At 40.7% G+C, this 16,098-nt stretch overlaps 1 protein-coding gene and 2 long non-coding RNA genes across 3 annotated transcripts; 2 read left to right on the forward strand and 1 right to left on the reverse strand.

Annotated features, from left to right (window-relative positions):
* Positions 1-698: 698 nt before the first annotated feature.
* Positions 699-2,063, forward strand: LOC124166022. The gene is made up of 4 exons (XR_006866380.1): positions 699-762; positions 1,006-1,200; positions 1,292-1,503; positions 1,581-2,063. It is a non-coding gene; the product is annotated as an uncharacterized LOC124166022 (long non-coding RNA).
* Positions 2,064-4,456: 2,393 nt separating this feature from the next.
* On the reverse strand, positions 4,457-7,195 carry LOC124165003. Its single transcript, XM_046542242.1, has 4 exons — positions 6,693-7,195; positions 5,184-6,057; positions 4,876-5,041; positions 4,457-4,758 (listed from the first exon to the last, which is right to left on the reverse strand). The coding sequence occupies exons 1-4, from the start codon at positions 7,193-7,195 to the stop codon at positions 4,457-4,459; spliced, it is 1,845 nt and encodes a 614-aa protein (XP_046398198.1).
* Positions 7,196-12,548: 5,353 nt separating this feature from the next.
* LOC124165558 lies at positions 12,549-15,337 on the forward strand. The gene is made up of 2 exons (XR_006866254.1): positions 12,549-14,784; positions 15,099-15,337. It is a non-coding gene; the product is annotated as an uncharacterized LOC124165558 (long non-coding RNA).
* The last annotated feature ends 761 nt before the right edge of the window (positions 15,338-16,098 follow it).

Genomic DNA, 16,098 nt, shown 5'->3' on the forward strand with positions numbered 1-16,098 from the left:
TTCTTTACGATTCTTTTCTGCATAGTAAAGTTTTTCAATTTTCTTTTTCCACTCCCACATTGTGTATTTCAGCTTTTCGAGGATAAATGCATGTAATACTGACGTTGATAGTTAAGTTTTTCCATACTCATCATGCATTCACCAATGAAAGTAAGCATCCCAAGTGCAAAAAAATATGCCATATATATCATCAATGAATACAGCGGCCGTTTGTATACAAGATTACCTACATCTAAAACATAAAAATGCTTTGGTGTTACGCATTAGTCTCTCCTTTTTCAATGGTATAATATACTCTTTTGTGTGTACTAATGAAGAAATATATCTGCGATGGATTTAAATCGATTTATCCACAACCGATTATAATTTCGATGCATCAATTTCTTTTATTTGAAAGTTTAACTTTAATGGTGAACGAGTAGCCCTTATTACAGGTGAGAATCGTTTGATTTCCCTCTCGTTTTTTTATTTGAAACAAAGCTTTTCTATTGGTTCTTCACGGTATCGCCGGCTTCGGATTCAATATTTTTCATACCTATCTGCTCTTCCTATCCGATACCGAGAATTAGAGTTTTCTCCGGTAGCGGCCAGGAACTGATGTTTTCTCCGCCGAGTTACGGACTACAGTCGGGAGGAAACTACGGGAGAGTACACTTTCTCCGGAGAAAGGAGAATTCAAGTTACGGACTTAGGCCCCAGGTCTTTTCCACCAGTGCTTGATATCCTTTGTCGGAGCCCCTGACCACCGTCATTGGTCTCTTGGTAAGTTTGGTAATGTTATAGATGCTCGGAATAATTTAATGTATCCCACTACTGTTAGAGATAACATCCTGATATGTCCAAGGACTTCCCGTTTCTTTGTTATTGTTGAATTTTCTGGTATGCTCTTTTTTTGTGTGTGGATTGTTTTATGTGGTGAAATTCTTACTAGCAGCAATACTTGGTTCGGTTTTTTATTATTCATCTAAACACTAAATCATTCCATTTTCATTTTTATTTTTTCAGTTTTCTTTAATTTAGTAATGGCTCCTGGGTTACTTGTCATCGGTGACTCCCAACTCAAGCGTGCTCCCAAGTGTGACTTTTCGGTCATATCTGTCTCCGAGATGAGATCGGAAGAGGTGGATGAGTCCATGATGTTGGCAAAATCATTTTTCAGTGATGTTGTCATTCACCTTGGTACAAATGATTTGATATGTGGTGAGTATGACTTGCATAAAAACCTTTGTTCATATTACATTGTGTATCCAGCATGAACTAATTGATATCAATAAAATCTTTCCTTATTCAGGCAACACACCAGATGAGACCGTAATAAACCTTGAGTTGTTGATCAAGGAAATTTAAAAAAATGAATCCTGATGAGCACATTTACATTTCCTCTGTACTCAGGAGAGGTCATAATGAGTATTGAGGGTTTTCCAGTTATCACTCTCGGAAAATTTCCTTGATGAATGTGAAAGTTGGAAAAATTAATCTGCTTTATGAAGAGTTGGCTAAAAGGTATGTATTTGCCTCTAGGAATGCTATTTCTAGGATCAGCTGGTCCTTAAATTCTAATGAGTTTTTCTGTGCTCCAGGTGTCGGGCAACTTTAATAAATAATTGGATAAAGTTTATCGTCAAATCTTGTAACCCTGAGGGAGATTTTTTGTCACGTGATGGTGAGAGTGTGAGGTTTGTAACAAAACATACTCATGTAAATCATCATTTTGCAAACATCTTTCTCATCTAGGTGTGGAAATGCTCTTTGGTAATTTTATCCATTCCTGTGATCTAAGTGTTGCACATTGTTCTCCTTTGCTGAAGCAGGCTGGTGCAAATAAAGCGTGCTCTCCTCCCTTGCCCACCCAGCCTGTAAATTGTAATTCTAGTGTTTCTCATAATATCGCATGCTCACCTCACCTTACCCGTGCCCACCTCAATGGACATTGGTTTCATATCACTGGAAAAATTTTCCCCCAAAAATGTATTGCATTCATAAAAATGTAATGATGTGACTTTATCTAACCATTGGATGGTGTTAGATCATGGCGTATAAGAATGCAATACTTTTTCCTTCCATCATCCCTTCGCCATCAAATTAATAATTAATAATAATAATAATAATCAAATTAATCAAAATAAGGCTTTGTCAAAATACGACAAGCCACAAATATTTTCACCCACATAATATATGTAGAAATGGTGGTTCATCTAAAAGTGGTATATCATTTTCTGGTTACCCTAGAGAGTGTGAGGTTTGTAACAAAACGTACTCATGTAAATCATCATTTTGCAAACATAAGAAAAACTGTTCAAAGGATAATAAATATGTATCATAGTATATCCTAGAATTTGTCCTAAATGTAACGTTTCGTTTTCCAATAGATGTATGTAATTATAGTAGACACAAGAGGAGTTGTGACACAGCTTGTAAGTTTGCCCATGTGCCCACCAGGCTGTGAAGTAAAATTTCAGTGTTATACTGACTTGTTAAAACATTTGCATGAGTACCATTCTGAAGGTGTTAATGTGGAAGAACATAATTTTAAAGATATGTCTGAATTTCAGTTGTGGAAGAGTGATGTCTGTAGGGAAACAAACATATCTATATCATATCTATTCAGGAGTCGTTTCCCATGCTAATAGTTTAGTGCAGTATTTTGTTTATAAATTTAATAATAATCACAAAAAAGATGTAATTTCAAACAAGACGAGTAGGAAAAGGAAATTTGGAAGAATGACAAACACAGACTGCATTGCCAGAAGGATTGTGAAAGAACATTGGGAAGATTTGAGTGTTAATGTGAAGTACTTAAACAGTCATAATCGTGACCTAGGTTTCAAGAATGTTAAGTTGGGACAAATTTACGTAACTAAAAATCAATGCTATGCTGGAACAGGGTGTCCCTGCTCATGACATTCAGGAATCATTTCAACCCGTTGATCTTGACATTATCGATCAAGTGCCACAAAAGGAGCATTTCATATCAACCACCCAGATCAATAAGATGAAATATGACCTGAAAATGAAAAAGCGTCTGAATAAAGATGATGCCTTGGCAGTTCATTTGTTTGTCCATTCAATGAAGGGAGAGGAAAATTCTATTTAAATCTATAAGCCGCTCGATAAGTTTACCGAAATTGGAAAAAAAGATTTAGACAATTCGCCAAATGCCTCATAGCTTTTTGCCCTTGGGATTCAGAATAAACAGCAATTGAAAGAAATGGTTGAATGCTGCACTCGAATATTATGTATTGGTTCCACTCATGGAACAAATCATTATAAATATTATTTACTAAACTTTGTGGTTCCTGATGAGCATGGGGTGGGATATCCTGTTGCACATTTTATTGTAAATTTCATGTACATATGAGGAAACACTAGTTTGCCTGTAACGTGCATTTAAAGACAATTGTCCCTGGTTTTCCTGAATGTTTTCCCTTTCTGTCACTTGAAATAGGCACCTGTATATCGACAAATTTCATTATAAAATTAGCTTTTTCTAGAATTCCACATCTTGAAAAAATTGTTTTCAACCAGATGACTAGAGCTGTACTGAAGAATCTGAGCTTTTCCCGGTGAATAGTGTGGATGAAAGCTTCTTGGGTTTCCAACCGGGTCAGGGTCTGCATGGTGTAGGCCGACGTTTTGTTGGGAGACTTTCCCAACATCCTCAGGGCTGATGATGAGGCCCTCAGCTCAGCAGAGATCATCAGCCCTGAGGATGTTGGGAAAGTCTCCCAACGAAACGTTGGCCTACACCATGCAGACCCTGACCCGGTTGGAAACCCAAGAAGCTTTCATCCACCCTATAGCTGTACTCTTTTCCGTTGGGGTTTTGGCAGAATATTTCGTTCATTTCCATCCAAATCTTCATGATTTTGTGAGTGTGTGTCGACGGTGTTAGGCAATACGAAGTTTCACTGCAATTTAATCTGCATCGGCTGTATTCTTGGGAGGAGTTTCCAGGGAAGCATGTAGCAACTGGAGACTTAGTTTCCGACGTTGCTGAACATCGTTCTGAAGTGGGCCACAATCTGTAATTGTCGAATATTTGGAACCTGGTAGCACCATGTAAGTACAATGTTGTTTAATGTGCTTTAGATTAAAATTAGTTGCTGCTTGATGATTCGCTTTCCATCAGTGATGATAGATACTAACTACAAGTCGGCGAAACCCTCGTCGGTTTGTGGTTTTGTGGTGTACATACTCAAATGAAGACCAACACGTTGGGATTTAGAGCTTGCTCTACTCTGTTAAACAACTGACATGTGAAATGCACTCCCAATATAGGTACTACATCCCTCCCCAGGGAGAAAAAAAAACGTTTACAACATAAATGATGCAAGAGATAAAAGAAGAAAAAAAATTATAATAATAATTATAAATCACATACAAAAAAGCAAATTACACTCATTCACAAATTCAATCTCTTTTTCGGCACTCTCTGCCTCAGGGGATATCGTCTTTCTCAAGAGTCAACACTTTCTCTAGCATGGGCACTCGACATTTCACTTCCCCCAACTCCCGCATGTTTATTGGAGGACAGTCCCTTAGATTCCCAGTAGCCCACCTGGAAAATCCTCAACCCATCACCACTCTCCTTCTGAAAACTCTGTTTTAGGGCCACTGTCGAACTCAGATTCAGGAGTGTCAGTCGAGACCACAATGTGCGACCAAACATAAGTTTGCTGGGTGACTCTCCTGTGACACTATGAGGGCTTATCCTACAATTAAACAGGTATTGTGGTAAAGCAATGTGCAATGGAACCCCTGAATGTAACAAAGTTTTAATTTAATTTTTAAAACATTTAACTAAATTTTCTGCAGCCTCATTTGTGGTTGGATGGTACGGAGGAGAGAATGTATGCAAAATTCCATTTAATTTACAGAACTGTTGAAATTCTCCTGAAGTAAAAGGTGAACCATTGTCACTAACAATTTGTTCTGGCAGACCAAAAGTGGAAAACAATCCCTGCAAATGATTAACAATTTCCCCAGTTCCCCCATTCTTTAACTGGACCACCTCAGGCCATTTGGTTGAACTATCAACTAACTACTAAGAAAATTTTATTCAAAAATGGACCAGCCAAATCAATGTGTAAGCGCGTCCATGGCCTCTCCGGCCTATCCCAGCACTTGAGTGGCGCTTTTACCAGTAATGGTTTATTTACGGCACACGGCTCGCACGATCCCACCAAGGACTCCAGAGACTCATCTAACTTTGGCCACCAAACATAAGACCTTGCCAAGGATTTCATTTTAACAATCCCCTGGTGGCCTGCATGCAATTCCCTCAAAACCAAGGATCTCAATTTATCTGGAATAATCACCCTATTTCCCCAGAGTATGCATCCCTGCTCCACAGTCAGCTCATTCTTCCTGTGCATAAAGGGTTTGAACTCTACATCAGGTTTGGTAGGCCACCCAAACATACAAAAATCTAGCACCTTACGAAGCAGTGGGTCCCTTTGTGTCTCTTGGTGAATGTCTTTTGCCTTTACAGGGAGGAACTCTCTTTCACCTAACTCAATATATGAAAAATCTTTCACATCAGCTTCCTCTCTCTGTAAGGGCAACCTTGAAAGGCCATCCACTACTTTATTGTCTGCAGCTCTAATGTACCGGATTTGAAAATCATACCCCTGTAAAATTATAGCCCAACGCTGTAACCTATTAGCTGCCATTTGAGGAATTCCTTTCTTTTCCCCAAAAATATACAGAAGCGGCTTGTGGTCAGTCCTTAAAATAAAATTTCTTCCATAAATATACTGATTGAACTTTTGAACCCCAAACATTATTGCCAAGGCCTCCCGATCAATTTGTGAGTAATTTCTCTCAGCTCTACTAAGAGACCTTGAGGCAAAGGCAATGGGCCTTTCCTGTCCATTTGCAAACCGGTGCACTAAAACTGCCCCTAGGCCAAAAGGGGATGCATCGCACTCTAAAATTACTGGAAGAGATGGACTGTAATGCGCCAAATCTCTGCCTGAAACAATTGATGCTTTCACTGATTCAAAGGCCCTATCACACTCCCTTGTCCAAACAAAATCAGATTCTTTCCGCAGGAGACTGTGTAAGGGAGCCAATTTAGATGCTAAATTTGGTAGAAACTTTGAATAATACTCAACCAATCCCAAGAAGGCTCTCAACTGAGGCACATTCTTGGGAATTGGGGGGACTTGGTGATGGCCTCAATTTTGGAATTAGTAGGATGAAGTCCCTTTTTATCTACTCGGTGGCCCAGAAACTCCACAGAATCGAGCATAAACTTGCATTTCCCTTTGTTAACTTTGAACCCTAAATCAGCCAACTAATTCAGCACCCTTTCGAGGTTCATCAAATGATCCTCATCATTCTTCCCAGTAATGATAATATCATCCTGAAAGGAGGCAGTTCCTTTCAACACCTGCATGGCTTGATCCATGATTCTCTGGAAAATGGCTGGGGCTGACGCCACTCCAAATGGTAATCTAGCATAACGGAACAACCCTCTATGCGTGTTTATGGTACTGGTCTCCTGGGATTTTTCATCTAACTCTTAACTGCTGAAAGGCCTGAGACAAGTCAATTGTGGAGAATTTCTCTCCGCCCTGCAATTTACAAAAAATTTCCTCCACTCGTGGCAAGGGGTATCTCTCAATTTCCAAGTTAGGGTTGAGTGTAATCTTAAAGTCCCCACAAATTCTAACTCTGCCATCGCTCACCTATCCAGCTCCTTATCCACCCGGTTTTTGAGAGCGAATGCTAACGCCCTAGGAGCACGATACACAGGTCTTGTACCCTCCTTTAAACTCAAAGACACTTTTCCCTTACTAAAAGTCCCTAAACCATCGTCCCATAATGAGGGGAACTTCCTTAAGATGCCCTCTAATGTCGCAACCGACCTTTCCGCCCCTAAGTGAAGCATCTGAAAGCTAAACTTAAAGGTTTTCAGCCAATCTCTGCCCAAAATGGGAGGACCACCATTCCTCACGACGAAATAGGGTAGTTTGTATGGGGCTCCCTGAAACTGCACATGCACCTGAATGATACCCAGCGGCCTAATGCATTCACTAGAATAGGTTCTTAGTTTCACATCCGTGTATTCCAAAGGGGAATTTAAGAAATGCCTTTTGTAGCAGTCCTCTGATACTGCTGAAATGGCAGAACCTGTGTCAATCTCCATGCCCAGTTCAGTACCATTAATGTTAACCGTTACTTTCCACATCGTACAATCAACCCGGGACCTTAAATTTAACAAAGCTGGGAACGCATTTTCCCTGAGGTCCCTTACTCTCTCATTATTCTCCCACACACTAGTATCCCCACACACCCGTATTCCTCTGGGGCTTTCCACATAAGACTCATGAAAGGAAACTTTCCGGTACTCACCGAAACGACCCTGATTGCACATTGCTTTAAGGTATGGTGACAAATGTCACACTTCGCCTTTTTAAAACGACATTCGGCCCTTTTATGGCCCCTCCGTCCACAGCAATAGCACACTGTGGTGCCCCTTTCTTGTGATGCCGCCGGATTCCCTTTCGGCTGCCTTCCGCTCCTCCAAACGGCAAAATGATGCACCTCTGCCTGGTCGCTCGTCTCCGATGCGGTTTCATTGTCAACGCAGTTGACACCAAGCCCGCATGCACCGGGCCCAGCCTAGACGTCCGCCATTGGCAGGAAAAGGCTGCACGCTACGGCATTTACGGTAGCCTTTTCCCGTGCTGCTGCAATCTCCACTGCCCCCTCAAAACTCAACTCTTCGCTTTCTAAGTACAAGGCGCGAACATTATCTCTATCGCGTAGCCCAAGTATGAATTGGTCAAGCATAGCCCGGTCCAAGAATGCGCCGAAATTACACCCTCGCGCTGCGTCCCGCAACTCCATGGCGAACTCTCTCACTGAACTCGCCTTTCCCTGAACCCATTGATGAAACTTGTGCGTTTCAGCAATTACAGACTGTTTGGTGCTGAACTGCTTCCTTAAAAGCTCGCACAAGTCCTTGTAAGAAGAGCTAGAGGGCTTCTCTGGCACACACAAATTCCTCAGGACGCCGTAAGCTGACTTCCCCATCGAGGACAATAAGATTGCTTTCTTTTTGTCCTGAGTCTCCACCCCATCCAAATCATTAACTATGAAGTATTGATCAAGCCGCTCTTCATATGCATCCCAACTCTCTTCCTCGGGGATAAACTTCTCCATGAGAGCCGGTATCCTCGTCGCCAATTTGTGGTGTACTCAAATGAAGACCAACACGTTCGGATGCAGAGCACGGACTGCCGCCAAAATGGCGGAGTCCCCTTTATTCCGTTAAACAACTGACATGTGAAATGCACTCCAAATACTACAGGTTTATTTCTACATACATCATAATTCTGGATTTCATTACAGTGGGTGACACTAGCATTCTATTTGAAGATGTACTGGCTGATTTCATGCATTTAATGTAGTCCACCTGTCTGATATTCACACGTATTGAATGGTCGATATATTGATGCATGCTAGTCTGCATCAGCCACACTTAATGCATTTGCTATAGACTTATAATACAGCTTTTTTAATTCATCGCCCTAGCTTTATTATATTTACGGAGTCATTTCCTAATTTCAGGCAATCCATACAGTTAGACCAGGTTACAGTGGCGGCTGGTGGTAATTTATCTAGGGTGTGCATTAGAGCAGATATAGGATGATTTAATTATATTATGTTAATCCTAATCCATGAGCATCATATTTCGTCGTAATAGAATACATAGCAAGCAAAACATATCACTGGTACACTCTAACCTTAAAATTGCATGAACAGAAATAATATTAGCATGTATGAAAATAATTACAGTAAACTCTTGATTTTACGAAGTCAGTGGGACCGGAAAATCGGCACTTCGTAAAATCGAGTTTCGTAAATTCAAACCTTTTTCATAAGTCACGAAAAAAATGTTCGCTTTTGTTTATTCCGCCGTTTTTTGTCTTTAGTGGTCTTATTTAAATGTTTCCGGTGGTTATTCTCTGATTAATTCATAGAAAAGGCTTTTTGTTATCGATTTATGATGTGAAAAATCGTTAAATAATTATACCACCATAAAATTCCCATTTCTTGTTCATACTTCAACATCAACGATCGCTTAAGAAATTCCCGACCAGTTTAGAAAACGTAATCAAATAATGAATTGCAAAGTTTATTATAAGAATTTAATGTTATAAATTTATGGTTAGGAGCGAATAACAACTATTAAGTTCGCGTAAGATAGATATTTGTTTCCAGCACCCACGGAATGTTAGCGGCAGCCGGCCTAACCGCCATTTATGTCGCCCTCTATCGCTCAGTGACGAGAAAAAAAAAGAAAAACGAGGGCCTCCACCCGTTTCCTAAATAACCTTCGTAAGTTAATATTTCGAGTTACTCTGTATATTCAGTTGAATGTGCTGTCTTTTCCATTGGTTATTTTTGTTGAGATTCAGTTACGATTCTAAATTTCGTAGGATATGATTATCTTCTGGCGAATATTTGAAGTAAATTCTGTTTGAGCTCTCCGTCCGGATACTGTGCTCCATCATCTTCGTAGACGTTGTTACGAAAGACTTTATTTTTCATCCGGACCATATTCTTCATACCTGGAGTGAAGTGCTATGTTCATATAGTATTTCTCTCTCTTCTTTTATGCCGACAGGAGCAAGGTTCCAACCGGAAAACGACAGGAGAAACATCTTCCATTATCGGAGAAATAAAAAGGGAAACGTTATTATCCGCATTGATTGTTTTTCTACAAGAGATGTTTCATCATTTCTCAACGTGTGTGAAGTATTGGTTCACTTGCGTGAATTCCCAAAAATGACACGCAAAAATCTGTACATTCACCTCATTTACTTTTCGTGTCCCTTTCTCCTCCGTATTGAAAGTTATGCAAAGAATCATTGACGTAGAGAAGAAGAAGATTTTCTTAGCTTTAGCCCTAAAAATAGTCGCGCAATAATCGTAAATAAATATAGTGACGAAAGAGCAAAGAAAATAATTTCAATTGAAACGTCAGCAGAGAAGAAGAGAGGGAATTATAAGCGCGGCACCATTTCCCTGCTAGTGGAAGATACTTCTTCAGCCTCTCTCCGGTTAATAACTTACCCCCGTTGCAGGTGAAGATGAACCATGCCCTTCTCCACAATCGGGGAACGTTCCCAGTGGGTGGGGTGAATAAGAGTGGGATGGGGATTGCCTGAGGAAAGAAGTGCGGTCAGCACAAAGGAGTGGTGAACACTGGTGAAGGGGGCAGGAGAAAGAAGGGTGGGGAAATGGCCTTCAGCTCTGCCTCAGTCTACGTTTGGGGGCCGTATTTTTTGCGACGCACTCGACCTCTGTCACCTTAGGGGGGAGGGAGTGAATGGGAAATGCTGGGGAAGGAGGGGTTTGGGATGCGTAAGATGGGTGTCAGCAAGATCAGCAGAAGGTTGCGGGAGGAAGTAAACAAAGAATTTGGAAAGAAAGATCTCTCGGCATGGGAAAACGGGGAGACGCGCGAGAAGAAAGTTCAAGGTTAGTAGTGCGTCTTCATTACGAGTAGACTGAGAAATAAGTTGGTGGTTAATAGAGCACAATACTTAAGATATTTAAGTTGTTTATTCAGGAAGGCCATTATATACACAAAAAGATACTGCTAAAATATCAATTATTTTTTTCCTTTTTGCCCTTCTCCATCGCCGCTTCCACCATGGTTTCTCACTTGCATAAATGGGAATGAAATTGGGGACCTAACTCGTTAGCCAGATCAATATATCTTAATGTTTGGAGGGCAGCGAGTACTTCTTTTTTATTTGGTGAAATTGCTTCACTTTCATCTTCGTCGTCACTGCTATTATGACTAGTCCCGGCCGCTGCTTCTTCCGACGCATGTACCGGCGTCCCATTGTCGCAAGCCCTGAGATCATCGTCAAGGGCAATATAATCGTTTGATGTTGCGTGCTGTGCTCTTCCTGCTTTTTCCAAGAATTTTTCAAAATCATCTTTTAAGCCTCTAATCTCCTCTGCGATTTTATCCGCTGCTGCTTCCTGAATGTATAACGTAACGAATCAACCATAGCCGTGATATCATAGCAGTAGAATTACTAGTAGGCTAGTTGTATCAATTACCAACCTCGAGAACATCCTCATGGTGCGCTATCAAAGGGAATCCGGCCGATTTCCAGCAATTTGCGATTGTAGTGGAGGAAATAAAGTACGTCTTTGAACCGTGTTTCTGCGATGAAAAATGACAATTTTATTAACTTGGCCATTTTAGCAAAGTTAACAAAGTCGTTATTCCTCATCGCAGAAACACGGTTCAGAGACGTACTTGAATGCCTGATAGGCTGGAGTGCGATGCAAACAATTATTTTTGATGATGGCATTGATTGATAGATTTTCAAAATGCAGTCAGAGCGGTCACTTCTGGGGAGAAAAGGCCCCACGCTTGGAGGGTCGAAGAGAGGGGCCAGCGAGGGTGAGCTCGTCGAGGAAAGGGTCCCGGATTAGGGACCCTTCGAAGTGCTTCGGCGAAAAGTAGTCAAGTAGTCTTCGAAGTACGTTCACAGCAGCCTGCCTTGCGAACGTACCAGGTACGTTCACAGCAGTGCAAAGGGTTAATTAGGAGTGTACGAAATACCCCGCTCGGCCTTCCTGACATGTTAAACTACGAAGTGTTGTCGATGCGATGTTTACGAATAGGCACGTAAATAGGGGCATTATATCAGTCGCGATATTGTAATTAAGTCCTACTTCCCCTAAATTCCCACCGTGAGGTTTTAGGCGAACCCTTTCTCTCCAAAGTTGCACTGTCATTTACGATTTCACACTTTTGATGAACCACAGTTGGAAGCGCTGATTTCTTTTAGCTACTTACGCCGGCGTAACTAGTTTTGTTGACAAATATTTCGCCATAGTTCGTATAAACGAATGCCTTTTGCTCCTGGGGACCGATCCGAGGTTCGTAAATTCGAAACATTTCGTATAATCGAAACTTCGTATAATCGAATAGCACCATGTATTTACCATAGGCTTTTCGCCGGGACCGCACTATCACTTCGTATAATCGAAAACTTCGTAAAATCCTGCTTCGTATAATCGAGAGTTTACTGTATTCTCAACACACCTTTACAAGTGACGGTAGTTGAAATTCATTTTCTTTTCCTTACACCCTATGAGGAAGTAGTGTAGAAAACGGCTATACAGATGGCTCTGTAGACGGACTAGGATCCTGGGCGCAGGTAGTGTAGGTGGCGGCTATACCACTACACTACCTGCTAGTCAGTCACCAAAAACATGCGCGTGCGCATTCGCATGGTTTTGAGTCTGCTCCCATCGCCCCTTTGAACAGCACATACCCCCCCGCTTACCTCGTCCCGCCAGAGCTCCCTCAAGCGATCGCACAGACCGAAAATGCGCCTGGCATGATGCCACGGGATCGCACACTAGTAGAGCGGTGAATTCGAAAGGGAGATAGCTGTAGCGTTCGGAGGCTCATGTTTCTTGCATATGCAGACAGTACTTTTATCCTTCGCGTTGCAAAGGAATAGTTTTCTTTTATAATTTATTCATCTTTGGGTGTGCACTTGCTAACATGCGTATACGCACGCGCCGCCACTGTCAGGTTATACATGAAGTATTCTTCAATATATTGATGACTCTTGCCTTTAAGTGAAAGGGTATCTGATTATTTAATTGTCAGTTATCGATAGATTGAGGGTTTGATTACGCACGTTATATCAAATAGTACCTTATATCTCTCTCCAGTCATGCCCAAAACTAATTACAAGCCTTGTGATGTAGCGTGCTCAAGGCACAACAGACTATGGTTTAAGAAAGTGTTGTCTGATTCTATTCCCATGCAATACGCTGATGTAAGTGCTGAGAGACACCTAAAGACTGCAATTTGTCACAGTTTAGTCATGCGGAATACACCCATAGGACTGATATTCACTAACAATATTCACGGTTTGCCCATTGCTGAAAGTAGTGGTAGCCAAGTGTGGCCCAACTGAGCCTGTTACTGATTCGTAAGATTCAGATGGAGGAGCAGGTTTCGATTTCGAATATATCAATGCCCAGTTGGCCTTTTGGGCAGGAAATGATAGCGTAACACAAAGTAAAGGGAATGATCTCCTCAAAATTTTAGAATTGCACCCTGATTTATCAGAGTTACCTTCGTATTGCTGGTCCCTATTAAATACTCCTTGTAAAACTGTAGTCAGAACAGTTGGCGGTGAGCAGGTACACAGCAATCCTTGGAAATGGCATGTGCCAGTTCAGATGTGCAGGTGTCATCAGACTGTGATTGGTGGCTACAGTGGCAATATTGACGGTTTGCCCATTGCAAAAAGTAGCGGTAGCCAAGTGTGGCCTTTTCTTTTGGGAATCATCAATTTCCCTTGGATTGATCCATCTGTAGCTGGTCTTTATCATGGTTCTGTAAAACCCAACTCCTGCGATGAATATCTTAGTGCATTTGTCAGTGAATTGCATGATCTGCTACAGAATGGTTTATTGATTGGTAGCCATCAACTTTCAATCCATTCCTTCATATGTGATGCGCCGGCTCGCTCTTTTATTACCCAAACTAAAGGGCATAATACTTACAATGGTTGCCCGAAATGCATCACTGTGGGGGAGTATGTTGCTAATAGAGTAACATTCCCAAAAACTAACAGCCCCCTTAGGACTGATGAGGGGTTTTCTCAAAGAGATGATGGCCAACATCACATTGGGATTCCTCCTCTAGAGAAAATTCCTGGACTAGGAATGTTGTCATGATTTCCATTGGACTATATGTATGCATGTGATATAAAAATGTTAATGGGTGTTGTGAGAAAAATGTTGTTGTCATTCATGAATGGTTGCAGCATATTAAAATTAAAAGGTGTGAGAGAGATATTGTCAACACTAGACTCGTGAAAACGTCTCCATTCATTCCAGGTGAGTTTGCGAGGAAGTCTCGATCAACTGATGACCGGCTGAGGTGGAAGGTCACCGAGTGTCGCCTTTTTCGACCATTAGTGTTGAAGAATGCTTGTAATAATTATTTGTAAGTTCATCTCTTGTGCTTACATTTTGCAGTAAGTGAGAAAATGATTAAAGATGGCCTTGATTATGATAATGAATTGCTACATTACTTTGTTACCACCTTTGGGCAACTATATGGACCGAAGAAATTGTCATATAATGTTCATTGTCTAATACTCATAGCCTTTCATGCTAGGAAGTTTGGCACACTGTACAAATTTTGTGCATTTAGATATGAGAACAAATTGAAATCAATCAAGAATCATTTAAAAAGTTTGATTAACCGCTGCAACAGATACACCAGAGAATATCAGAGAGAAATTATGTGGCAAAGAATTTTAGAAAATGTTAGCATCAAAACTATGATGTTGAATGCATCATCATTGCTAAAAGCCATCCTCAAGCATTGCCCCAGGGATTCAAGTTACCATGCTACTCAAGCATCAGAGTGAATGGTTTCACAATTACCACTCAAATACCAAATAATTGTGTAATAGTGAAAGACAATGGCATTATTGATGTGGATTTTATCGGTCCAGATGATTCAGGAATAGAAATTTTTGGCAAGAGATTCCAAAATGTTGCAGACTACGATAGTAGCCCTCAGTCTTCATTGGATGTTGGCGTTTACAAGGCATCTAACTTCTCAGAAGTCTTGGTGAAGTGGTCTGCTGGTGACATCAAATGCAAAGCGATAACGTTCCCTTTTGAAGAAAATGGTGTGGGTGGTGTATGCTTCATTGTGGAAATTCTTCATCAGTGAGCCTCTTGATTTGAAGGCAAACCAAGGTGAGGCTGATTTCACTCACTTGCTCTCATGTGGTTCGATCCCTGATCAGGGATATTCTACTAGAAGCTTTCATTCAATTACAAGCCCTTAATTCTCATCCTCTTAATGACTAATTTGATATAATGCTCAATTTCCTGATACTTAGTTGATTAAATAATAGTATGTACATATATGGTTCCTAATGTAAGACATAATTTTAATATGTAATATTCATAGTTGGTTACTGTACTTCTTTGATTGATATTATGTAGCATGTATCCATCACATAACATTGTATTATACTGTCTAAAATAGCTGACTTCTCGATTTCCAGGGCAAAGTGAGTGATTGTCCAATTTCTGGATTCACTTGGAGATGAGGAGCCTGCTCTTACTTTCTGCGTGATTCCAACGTCATGGCTGGAAACAGAAGATGGGGCAGACTCTACCAGATGGCCTCCATCTACAAATTCTCAGAAGGAATTGAAACCTATTGAAAATATGATATAGAATGGTACTCCAGCATGTACTGAGTGGCCCATCCACATTGTAATTGAAAAAACTGCGGAAATTGGTGAGTTCATGTGTGGAATAACTCTAAAGGAACCTTTACTTACGGCTACCTACCTGCTAATTTTGTAGTTATGGCTGGAAAATTTGACACAAACCTTTGTCAAAAATTCATCGCTCAATTCAAAAGTGTTTGCATTGCATCCTTTCTTCTAGAGATACATACGAAGAGGCAATGGAGTATGAAAACTGAATAGGGAAGCTGGGGCAAGGCCGGAACCTGGTAAAAAACCAATGAGGCAAGAAGGCAAGCTCTCCTAAATGAAAAAAGAATTGTCTACCTGAAGAAAAAGGAATTTTCAGTGGAAGAGTCATCAACTGATGTATATTCTTGTTACCGCTGAACTTCCCCCAGTTCCCCTATAGGAAGAAAATTGAGACAGGCAAGAAAACTGTTGCATTCCAGAAATATTATTGAATGACTTTGTGCTAACCATATCCTCTTTCAATAAATCAATATAAATTGCAACCAGAATTGGTTCAGGAATTACTGGCTTAGAGCAACCATTAACTCTGGTGCATGCTGGGTGAACTCATGACCAATACTTGAAAAGATTTCACAACATCTACCCCTCAAAATGGTCACTGCATTTATTACATTACATAGTCCTTGTACCTGGGAGGTCTCACAATTCTTCTGCACTTACTCCTACTTACTACAGGAGATACTGGTGGTGCCTAGCCATTTATGTACTTTGTTCTTATTTTTTTTATTATAATATAATATAATTATAATTAACTACATACATTTGGTGGTTAAAATTA

The sequence above is a fragment of the Ischnura elegans genome, chromosome 9 (assembly GCF_921293095.1).
Source record: "Ischnura elegans chromosome 9, ioIscEleg1.1, whole genome shotgun sequence".
In the NCBI taxonomy this organism is placed as follows: domain Eukaryota; kingdom Metazoa; phylum Arthropoda; class Insecta; order Odonata; family Coenagrionidae; genus Ischnura; species Ischnura elegans.